Consider the following 12,409-nt stretch of genomic DNA (forward strand, 5'->3'; position numbering starts at 1 on the left):
TTTTTTTATAGTAGAAATATATTTAAAAAAAAAGCAATTTGTTACTTTTTTTTATATCGTTTCATATGAACTTGACAATTACATTATTCTTTAGGTTGTGACGGGCGTGTGGATACCTAATATGTTAATTTTTTTAAACATTTTTACTTAATGTGTGCACAATAAATTGGATTTTACACTAAATAATGGTCATTTTTTTTTGTGAGGGGGGGGGGCCCCCTTTGTAATATATAAATATATATATATCATTTTTTTATTACCGTACATTCTTTATAAGTCTGAAATTGACTATTTTATAACTATCCCATAAGGGGATTTCAAATAAACATACTCCTTTGGGCTCATACATTATGCTGCGTGTCAGTATGACACAGGCTGCTGTTATGGATGTCACACTAGGTCCTCGGGGCAGCTGGGAATGGAGCTTTCTCTGACCCCAGCTGTGAAGCAGTGCCCAGGCTGTTACTAACAACTGGTTCTTAGCGCAGGCGTGCTCCGGCAGCCGCTAACCCCCCTGAACTGCAGACCTTGCTGCAGACTGAGGACCCGTACCACCCATGGTCAAAAGACAAGGGGGTTAACGAACTGAAACAGAGTGCTGGCGGTTTCCTCTGCAGTGCATGTGAATTGGAGCCAACTCACGTTGCAAGTGAGGAGGCATTTACAGGACTGTAAGGTCTCTTTCACTCGAACGATATGAATTTTGTCAGGATCTGTTCAGGGGGAGAAAAAAAAAAAAAAAAACTGATGGTTTTGCACGCATTCAGCATTTTTTATTTTTTTTACACGCGGGTGTTATCTGTCTTCTAGCAACCATCAGTGAAAAACACATTGGGCCAGATTTATCATGACTGACAGCTCACTCCACTTTCACATATGGCTAAAGTCCGTTTTAGCCAAGTCAGATTTATGATCGGCCCTTTAAGACTGTAATAAATGTGGTTTGACGGTAGCAGTTTATCCGTCAGTAAGCAGCTTTACAAAAGTCGCACGTCTTTACGAAAAAAGTCACATGTTCTATTAAAAAGTCTCATAAGATAAGCATGGTCCTTACTGGAGTGAAATTGCGCATTTTTTTGAGCCTTTTTAAATAGTCCCAATAGTAAATCTGTCTAGAGATTCATTAACATAAGAAAACACGCCCACTTTCAGAAAACTGGCGAGCATAGCGCAGAGCAGAAAAAAAAGTCACAAATTTTTGTGCAGTTTTAGTGATTGCGCAAAAATTAGCGACTTTTTCACTCCATTATTCTGACTTGAGTTAATGATAAATCTGGCCCATTGCATCCAGACACCTTCTGTTTTTCATGCAAGCCCCGCTCATCACTATGGAGGCAGCGCTGTGTGAAAAAAAACACACAATATAGAACACGCTGAAATTTTTCCTGAACACAGAGATCCTGCATGAAAAAACAAAGCTCATGTTCACAAACCCGTTAAAATGAATGGGTGCAGAGGGCGATCCGCTATACAACATACAGCACTGTGCCGGGTGAGCGTCAAGAAGACAGCCCGGATAGGGCCAGATCAATTGCTTATGACCTATCCTGAAAACAGGTCATCAGTATAAAAATCTCAGAAACCCCTTTTAAACATGAAGACATAAAAGCAAATGGGTGTGTGACAAACTAACAAAACCAATCTAAAAACCACAAACATCTGTACATCACAAGATAATAAACCTACTGTTCAGCTGCAACTTTTTCCTTGCCCCGGGGGTGCCAGTTCCTGTTCCATTGGGGATCCTCTGAGCCCCTCTCTCTTTGGATTGGGAGCTTTTTGAGGCCGAATGTCGAGACTCTATTTCGCTTTCCTTTTTTTGTGCCCTGGTTGCACTGCGAGTGATCTGTCTGCTTTCAATGACATCTCCTTCACAGGCATAGAAATTGGGCTTTGGTAAGGCTTTATTTGACACCAGTCCATTACTCAGAGTGTTTTCATCTTTCTTTTCCAAGAGGCTGGAGGTTATTGGTTTGAATGCCTTTCCATTCCATGATAATTTCACATACAGGACATTTTCAGACTTCTTTATGACAGGAAAAGGATCTTCAGGCTTTAGCTGCGTTATCTAGAGAAAACGAGATTTTTGTGAAACTCACCTGTAAAATCTCTTTCTCGCGTGGTTCATTGGGGGACACAGGACCGTGGGTATAGCTTGCTGCTGCCACTAGGAGGCGACACTAGGCTGAAAAGTGATAACTCCTCCCCTGCAGGCTATACCCCCTCCAGCCTGGAGAGAGCATATCAGTTTGTGCCCAAGCAATAGGAGTAGGAAAAAATAACCATACGGTAAACAATCAACGAATGACCAACAAATGACCAACGCCAGCCGGAGCAAACCAGAACTGGGGCCATACTGGCTCCACAACCGCCAACAATCACAGCAAACAGAAATCACTGGGTGGGAGCTGTGTCCCCCAATGAACCACGCGAGAAAGAGATTTTACAGGTGAGTTTCACAAAAATCTCGTTTTCTCGCTGGTATCATTGGGGGACACAGGACCGTGGGACGTCCTAAAGCAGTCCACGGGGAGGGAACAAATCACATGCCCATGGAGAAGAACACCCTCGAGGATGCGTAACTCACTGCCGCCTGCAAGAATTTGCTGCCCGGAACAGTACCCGCCGGCGCCTAGGAAGGCACCCGGTAAGACTTGAAGAACTTGTGCCCGGAAGACCAAGATACCGCCTTCAACACTGGAAGCTACTGCATGAAGGAGATGGACCCGAGAAGCGCCGACCGCAGGTCGGGTGGGCCAAGACTCAGCTGGGCGTTGCTCACCCGAGGGCGCATGCCCGAGCAACTGTTGAACAGATCAATCTGAAAAACATCCCTTGGAGGCCGCAGCCTTGACAAGGACCCCAAGATAAGAATTGGTAGAAGTCCGTAGGGCTGTAAGTGCTAGACAAGGACAAGCAAGTTCAGAGGCCAAATCACATGGCTGATGGAGAGCTCGGTCCATGTACTACGAGGGAGAAAGAAAAGAAAACCATGTCTGCGAGGCGTGGAAAGGCGACCACCTTCTGCGAAAAAAGAGGATCCTGGACGGAACACTGCCCGATGCCATACTCAAAGAAAACAGTACGCACAAGAAGGCAAATCAATTCAGAGAAAAAAATAAAAATAAAAAATAACGCCACCAACAGCTGGCTCCCGGCCGCAGCTGTGGAAGCAGAACTAAAAAGGCCAAGCCCGTAGAATTCACCTCTGGCCCAGAGAACACCCCCTAGGGAGCGGAATATCGGTAGACCAACGCCCCTATAGCCATAGAGGCTGGTGGTGAGATTTCTAGTGAGAGAAGCTGCCTGAGAATCACTAAGAAACAAACGCCTGAGCCAGGCGTGCCCCACTGCAGGTCAAAGGATCAATGCCCCACGGGAAAGGGATAGTAAAGCCAATGAGAGCACCGCCAGTGATGGGAAACCCCGTCAGTGACCATATATCAACAAAGCGGCAACGCTGCCTGGAAGGGCAGATGAGTGGAACAAAGATGAGAGAAATACTCTAGTCGGGTGAAGTTCGACCACGACGTCCAACGCCTCCACCCTACCCGAGGAACCCTGGGTCCGTGAAAAAATAGAGATGGGCTTCCAGAGCCGTACCACCCATGACTACTGGTCAGCTAGACAGGAGGATAAGGAGATCAGTCATCCACCACGAGAGGAGACCGGAAAGGAAACGTGTGATCCGTACCGGGGACGAAACCCCTACTAGCGGGGGACGTCGCAACAGACACCCGCTCTACCCGTCTTGGGAGGGCCCTCAGTCAACCCCCGGAATGAGCAGTGAATGAACAACCACCATTGCTTGAGGTGATATCACTGACATCTGAAGACAGGTAGCACCAATGGCGATACGGTATGACTACTAGAATCCAGGTCCCGCTTAGAACGGCAATCTAGTGTTGACGAGTGCCGTAGGGACTGATCTACCCAGTAGAACGCACTCAAAAGGTAGGTGCTGATCAGCCATGGCAACTACACTATCACCATCCCCGAGCCGACGACAGAAGGACAATAGTCAACAATAATAATGAAGAGGACCGGCACTCATTGTAGTCTTCAACAAAGATGATGTCTCTATTGGACACATACAACACTGACGCGTTTCGGCTAACATCACGGGCGTCTCTCAAACATATGGATATGGATTGGATGTGGCAGAAGGACAACAGTTGTCAGAGCCACGGACCCCCATTGGTAGTAAACCAAAAAGAGGCCAGAACTAAAGCCCATTCCCATGTGAAACTGGAGCTCTACAGCGTCTAGTGGTGATGCGATCCTCCGCCGGAAGGGGGGGCCCTACAAGGGAAGCCCCAAGAGTAATGCTCACGCCATACTCCAGCCGAAGAGTAGGCCACCCGTAGAGGTCACTGATTCTCTTGTCAGAGGAATCTGTTGCCTGACGAAAGAACTGTGCAGAAGGAACCTCAGCATGTAGTGGTGACTCAAACACCCCTCGTGCGGTAGGGGCTACCGCATGCTCCGCCAGCGTGGACATGAGGGGAAGACCTGAGGACATCCAGTAGAAGTTCTGGTATCAAGCTGGCCCAGCCAGTAGAGCTAACCTTAACCCTCCACCTGACAAGGGCGCTGAACAGGAGCAACTGCCGAATCAGTACCAGGGCCGAACCCCTACCTGAGGGGGGTCGTCTCGCTACAGCGATTAGGAGCATCTAGCCCTAGCACGAAGACTACCCTGCGAAGGATAAGCCGTTGTAGTAGCCACTGCAGATTGCCAGCATAACGCCCTCACCCAGACCAGGATGAGTGGTAGACGAAGCACCCGGAGTCGGTGGAATATTCGGCTTGCCGGATCTTGACCACAGTACTCTGTGCAGTGTGACTGACCTGAAACGGTGGAGGCTCATAGGGATAGGGAGTCACTAGGACACACAAGGCTGGTGACCCCCTGAGAGCACAAAGGCCACATTCTTGTGTCTCCAATAAGTGCATGAAGAAAAAGGGATACAATATGAGAGCATCCATAGTATCCAGTGGCAAAATCCATATGCCACTAGATGGAGAATATCAGGCACCAGCGGTACCGACTGTTGCCACAGACCACCTGTGAAAGAAACCAAGGCATCTAAAGTCGTGGCGTAGCTGAAATACAGCATACAAAGAGGTAGCGATTCCCCCGTAACTGGATCGTTTGTAGCGCGCAATGCCCTAGGAAGTATGTGATGGCAAATGGGAGACCGACGGAAGCGCAAATCCCCGGTTAGGGAAGGGGGTAGCGATAGTCAGAACCGCGATCCACGGAAGTGAAAGTACCCACTCAATGGAGGGGGAAAATCTACGCCAAGCACTGCGCCCAGTGGCAGTGCCAACGCATTACCTATGATCGGGAGTAACATATCCAGTAAGTACTGTAACCCGAGGTAGTGCAAATACAACACCCATCGAAGGGGGTAACGCACCTAGCAGGAACTTGCATATGACGAGTTCCGTACCCTGTGGGAAGAGCCATCATCCCACCCCAGTAAGGGGGTAATGCGTATGTCAACATTTGCGACAGCAGTGAGAATGCCATAATGCCACCTATACAAAAGGTTAATGTATGCTGACGATACTGAGCTCAGTGGAACTTCAATTCCGCCACTCACAGAACGAGGGGCACCTATGGCTGGCATTGAGGCTAATGCTAGTGAGGTCAGTCCACCTCAGGAAGGAGGTAATACCCAAATTAAGCACTGTATCTAGTAGAAGAGTAAATAGTGCCTAAGGAAGGGGTTAATGCTACACCAGAACCGGTTAGCACGGACGTAATCTAGGAAAAATAATCCGGAATCATGTCGGAGTCCGAATAACTGTCCTGCTTCGGCCCACTCGTGCGCAGTTCCACCTCTCAGCCGCTAGCCCATGGCTGTTGCAGGCTGTGGCGGTGTCGATATAAGAACCAAAACTACCCGGAGGTGGAATGGAACCAAAGGTCTGCTCACCGATTGCGCAGACGGTGCTCTATTAACCAAACGACCCAGGAGGGTGGATTGGGAACTTCCAGAGGTCCTCCGCTGAGTTGCGCAGGAGGAGAAACTCAAACAGACGCCCCCGGAGGGTGGATGGGAAGTTTCAGTTGTCCTCAACTGGATTTTTGCGCAGTTGGATTTTGCGCAGTTGTAGCACCATTAACCAACCGGCCTCAGAGGGCGGATTGGGATCCTTCCGATGTACCCCACTGGATTTATGCAGTTGGAGCATGATCAACCAAACGGCCCGGAGGGCGGATTGGGGACCCTTCGGATGTACTCCACTGGATTTACGTAGTCGGAGCATTATCAACCAAACGGCCCAGAGGGCGGAATGGGAATCCCTCAGATGTACTCCACTGGATTTGCGCAGTTGGAGCAAAATCAACCAAACGGCCTCAGAGGGCGGATTGGGATCCTCCAGATGTACTCCACTGGATTTATGCAGTTGGATCATTATCAACCAAACGGCCCGGAGGGCGGATTGGGATCCCTCAGATGCACTCCATTGGATTTTGTGTGCTGAGGAAGGCAGGATCTGTATGCGCATAATTTTTTTATTTATTTATTTATTTTTTTTTTTTTTCTTTGGTGAGGACCTAGCCTGCTATGGAGAGGAGGTCAGGGAGGGCTGTATACTGCAATATTAAGGCACATTGTGCCTGCAGACAGAAACCTAGAGTAAACAGGGGCCTGAAATGAGTGAGGAAGGTCCGGCCTAGAAGGCCGCAAAGCCGGGAACTAAATTATGACGCCGGCCGACCGGACTCACCGCTAGTCAGCACAGAGCGTACCTGGAGCAATGTCCGGAATGCGGTCGCCTGTGTCCACTGACCGCGTAAGCCCATCGGAGGAGTAAATTAGCGTGGCCGGAGGGAAAAGAAAGAAATAAAGAGGTAGGCCCGAATAAAGCCGGGGCCTAGATTTTGCGGCGTCCGGCCGAGTATGGGGAACCGTTCTGCCTGCTCTCCTGGGACGGCTTAGCGGGCTCCAGAAGGAGCCGCCGAGAAGATGCGTCGCTTGGCCGGCCGGGAAGCCACCCGGTCGGTCGGAGAGCAGGGACCGGAATAGGGCGCAGAAGGCGCCTGTTTTAGATCGGGAAGGTGAAAACAAGATGGCGCCGCCGCGGAATGGGATTAACCCTTTCTACCGAGGTGAGCTGGGCGACGGGTGGAGGATTCGTTACCCCCTCCAGAAGGTGGCCATGTGAGGGGGACAGGGAGGGGCAGTAAAACTCACCTGTCTTCATCTGTGGTCTTCACCCTTAATCTTGTACCAGCAGGGCCACCCCACGACCGCTGGCACCAGGCATCAGGGGTCCAGGAAGAGAAGGGCTGGAGAGTAGGTGGCCCTCTTGCTGGCGGGAAGCAGGGGAGCGAGGCTGCCCTGGTCCGCTTTGTCTTCTTGGGGGGAGGCAGGGCGGTGGAGCAGGCAACACCGGCCAGCCTCCCAGGGAGACAGAGACGCATGCGAATCTGTGCCCCTAACCTAAAAAAAAAAAAAAAAAAAAAAAAAAAAACAAATTGTAAAAGAGCCACCCTGCTAAGCAGGGAGGTCTGCCTCCTACGACACTAAGCTAAAAACTGATATGCTCTCTCCAGGCTGGAGGGGGTATAGCCTGCAGGGGAGGAGTTATCACTTTTCAGCCTAGTGTCGCCTCCTAGTGGCAGCAGCAAGCTATACCCACGGTCCTGTGTCCCCCAATGATACCAGCGAGAAATTAGATTTACAGTATTAGAACCCTTTTCAAATCAAACCATTCATACCCTATCAGGTCTAGGGGGTCCCACCAATAAGCAGGGGTCTGAGCAACTGCTCCTCCTCAATGCACGAGAGCAATGAGAAGTTGGAATGGTGCAGGGACCGAGTACAGCACCCCGCCATCTCAGTCATACATGATGTGGCAGTGTACATACATACGTGACCATCACTTTGTTTTACACTCCACCTTACCACCGTCTCACCTTACATGATTACAAATGACACAAAGGGATCTGGGTTCCGCCGCGGCCAGTGATTTGCGGGATGTATTAAGCGAAGAAGTACAGCGGAGCATCACAGGCCGGGAAGAGATTGAGCGAGCATCGGGAGACAGGTAAACAAGCAAACTTCCTTTACAGGTCCGGCCAAGTGCGGGTGGGAAGGAGGGGGCCCCTTTAACCTTTTGCTCGTTAGGCATTGTGTTGTCATCCTTGTATACAGTATCTTACACAGGTAGAGACATAAAAAGCATATGTATGTAGTAAAGGCTGATACTACAAATTGGGAGCACAACATGTTAGGACTGCCTTGCTGGTTCAGGGGTAAGGTAGTGTAATCCACGGAGTGTATTCTGCTGCTTGTTTCACTTGTCTGAAATGTTGTGCAGATTACTGCCCATGTTCTATGAGAACATCCCAGAATATAGATAAACTGACTTTTCTTTACATTTTCCCATCTACTCTAAGCTGCATCTTGTAATCATCTTTTATCCATTCCTATGAGAAATGTGGTACAGAAATGAATACTTGGAATAGTGCTACCTAATGGTGAACCAATGATACAAAGAAATGGTTTGATGAAGGGCTAAGATATAACAGCCCGAAACGCGTCACAGCATACTACTCTGCTTTTGATGTCCGTTTTTAAAGAAGTGGAATAAAGAAGCCTTTTATTGTGAAGAGCTGGAATTCGTTTTCTTTTTTCAAAGAAATGGACACTATATGGACAAAAGTATTGGGACACGTCCTAATCATTAAAATTCACTTGTTTCATTCAATCTCATTGCCACAGGTGTATAAATTCCAGCCCGTAGTCATGCAGTCTGACTTTACAAACATTTGTGAAAGATTGTCTAGTTTTAAAGAGCTCAATGAATTCCACCCTGGTCCTGTAATAGGACACCACAAGTCAGTTCAGGAAATTTCTTCTTTCTTGGATATTCCACCATCAACTGTGAGTGGTATTATTGTAATGTATTTAGCAACCACAGCACCTCAACCACATGGTGGCAGACCACGTAAAATAACAGAGCGGGGTCACCAAGTGCTGAGGCGCATAGTGCATAATAGTTGCCAATGCTCTCCTGAGTCAATAACTACAGGTCCAAACCCCTGGCATAAATATCAGTACAAAAACTATGTCAAGAACTTCATGGGATGGTTTTCCATAGGCAATCGGCTGTATGCAGGCCTTACACCACCAAGACAATGCAGAGCATATAACAGAATGGCACGCCACCAATAGACTCTGGAGCAGTAGAAACATCTTCTGTGGAGTGATGAATAACGCTTCTATCTGTCAGTCTGATAAACGAGTCTGGATTTGGTGAACGCCAGGAGAACGTTACCTGCCTGACTGCCACACCAGATGTAAAGTTTGGTGGACGAAGGATAATGCTATGGGGTGTTCTTCACGGGTAACCCCAGATGTTTTAGTTCCAGTGACGCAAAATCTTAATTCTTCAGCAGACCAAGGCATGTTGGACCATTGTAAACTTCCAACTTTGTGAGAACAGTATGGGGACGGCCCTTTTCTCTTCCAGCATGACTGAGCCCCAGCGCACAAAGCTACGTCCATGAAGGCATGGTCGGGCAAGTCTGGTGTGGAAGATCCTGGCCGGCCCGCACAGTGCTCTGAGGGATGAACTCAAAAAATGCTTTTCTGGATAAAAGGACAAAAATTCCTACAGACACATTTAAATGCCTTGAAGCTGGTGGGGGGGGGGGGGGGGGGGGGGGGGACACACGACCAACTCCATGTTAATGCCTATGGATTTAGAATGAGATGTCATAAAAGCTCCTGTAGGTGCCCTGGTACTTCTCTCCATATAGTCTACGCACATTTAAACAAACTTTACTTCCTGCTGGATACCACTGTTGTTACCTGGACAGTGCCAATAATGGTCTCGGCATCAATGTCATTCTCACAGGCATTGTCATCATATAAGAAGATCTCCTGGGGATGCGAATCTCTCCCAAGCAACTTCCTTTTCTTATAGGGAACTTCTTCAAAGCGCAAAAACCATTGAACGATGGCATGCTTGCTCGAATTTTTTTCTCCACCTGAAAGTAAAAAAAAAAAAAAAAAGGCAGTTTATAGAAGTGATTACAACATACAGCACTGGCTGCTCAGGTTGTATGGGTGCAGAATATGGGGTGGGTAGCTCATACGGTACCTTGAGGTTTATGACAGACTCCTAAATGACATTTAAGGATATGAGTAGGGCTATTCATGCTGCAGGTAGGTGCCCAAGTCGGATCTTACCCCTTAATTACACGTCAGTGTGTTGGTCAGTGATTTCCATCAGTGACTGTGAACCAAAACTAGGATTGGAGCCTCCACAGACATAAGGTATAAGGTGCAAGATCTGATCATGTTCTTTGTTTACAGCCACACCTGGTTTTGGCTCAAAATCACTGAAGTAAATCACTGACGTGTGAGTGACGCTTTAAGGTGGATTGAGATGAACCAATATTCGTTCAGATTATCGGGAACGACCGTTACTGCCAACGCTCGTTCCCAATAATCTGGCTATCAAAATGTGCCGCTGATCACCTGATGAACGAGCAAAACACTTGTTCATCGGGTGATCCTGTCGTTCATGCGGGCACATCCATTATCGTTCCTGGGCAGCAGATCGTGCCGTCTAAACAGCGATCAGCTGCCTAGAAAAACGGATTCTGTATGGGTATGAGGGGTCGCATGTAAATGCAGCGGTCTCCTACACGGAGCAAGCAGCCAACTTGTTGTGCATTTTCATAAGTATACAGTATTATCTAATGATATTAAAGCCACAATGAATGTTCATTGCCTTTAACAGGAAATCAGCTTGAACCAAAGTTCTGTTATCTGGCTGAAGAGGCCAAGATGAGTTCATGGCAAGTTCAGTTTATATAAGAGTCATCGTGGAGAGTTATTTTCCATAGTCTGATTGCTGAGCTGGATATTTTTGTCGTATTAATATCATATGTTTGATTGGTCATAGGGAAACAGAGTCAAGGGATAACATTTATTCTTACTGTATAATCCGTGTTTTGTTATAGCCTGTTTGATAAACAGAAGATCCTAAGTTTCTCCTGGAATATAAATTATTGGTCTGTTTATTAAAAGTATAGCATTTGTATTTTTTTCATAAGTAACTAAGTTGTACTGTGCTAGTGGCGTAGTGGTGTGCTAGCACCCCCGTGAGGCATATTTTGGGTATTATTTTACAGCTTCATTGTTTGTCTTTGCAATCGTATTGATTTTATTTTCTTGGTTTGTATTGTATAATAAATTATAGATATATTTTTGCATAGACAATTGTCCCTTTGTTTCACTGCTTGCACAAATCAAAATTAAGATACTCGATTTAATAACTTAGAGGCGATTATGTCCGCCTGAAGGATTATAATTATATTATATATACACACACACACACACACACACACACACATACACAGTACAGACCAAAAGTTTGGACTCTCCTTCTCTTTATTTTCATGACTATGAAAATTGTAGATTCACACTGAAGGCATCAAAACTATGAATTAACACATGTGGAATTATATACATAACAAAAAAGTGTGAAACAACTGAAAATATGTCATATTCTAGGTTCTTCAAAGAAGCCACCTTTTGCTTTGATTACTGCTTTGCACACTCTTGGCATTCTCTTGATGAGCTTCAAGAGGTAGTCACCTGAAATGGTTTTCACTTCACAGGTGTGCCCTGTCAGGTTTAATAAGTGGGATTTCTTGCCTTTTAAATGGGGTTGGGACCATCAGTTGCGTTGTGGAGAAGTCAGGTGGATACACAGCTGATAGTCCTACTGAATAGACTGTTAGAATTTGTATTATGGCAAGAAAAAAGCAGCCTAAGTAAAGAAAAACGAGTGGCCATCATTACTTTAAGAAATGAAGGTCAGTCAGTCCGAAAAAATTGGGAAAAACTTTGAAAGTGTCCCCAAGTGCAGTCACAAAAAACCATCAAGCGCTACAAAGAAACTGGCTCACATGCGGACCACCCCAGGAAAGGAAGACCAAGAGTCACCTCTGCTGCGGAGGATAAGTTCATCCGAGTCACCAGCCTCAGAAATCGCAGGTTAACAGCAGCTCAGATTAGAGACCAGGTCAATGCCACACAGAGTTCTAGCAGCAGACACATCTCTAGAACAACTGTTAAGAGGAGACTGTGTGAATCAGGCCTTCATGGTAGAATATCTGCTAGGAAACCACTGCTAAGGACAGGCAACAAGCAGAAGAGACTTGTTTGGGCTAAAGAACACAAGGAATGGACATTAGACCAGTGGAAATCTGTGCTTTGGTCTGATGAGTCCAAATTTGAGATCTTTGGTTCCAACCACTGTGTCTTTGTGCGACGCAGAAAAGGTGAACGGATGGACTCTACATGCCTGGTTCCCACCGTGAAGCATGGAGGAGGAGGTGTGATGGTGTGGGGGTGCTTTGCTGGTGACA

General features: G+C 47.0%; 1 protein-coding gene across 1 annotated transcript in view; it reads right to left on the reverse strand.

Moving 5' to 3' along the window:
* The window catches only part of ORC1 (origin recognition complex subunit 1), a 50,188-nt gene that overhangs the window by 24,970 nt on the left and 12,809 nt on the right, over positions 1–12,409 (reverse strand). The window contains exons 4-5 of the mRNA XM_044301234.1: positions 9,837–10,015; positions 1,687–2,068 (exon numbers count right to left, since the gene is read on the reverse strand). Of these exons, the coding sequence (XP_044157169.1) occupies positions 1,687–2,068; positions 9,837–10,015 (561 nt within the window). The remainder of the gene's footprint in view (positions 1–1,686; positions 2,069–9,836; positions 10,016–12,409) is intronic.

Source organism: Bufo gargarizans, chromosome 7 (genome assembly GCF_014858855.1).
Source record: "Bufo gargarizans isolate SCDJY-AF-19 chromosome 7, ASM1485885v1, whole genome shotgun sequence".
NCBI classification, from domain to species: Eukaryota; Metazoa; Chordata; class Amphibia; order Anura; family Bufonidae; genus Bufo; species Bufo gargarizans.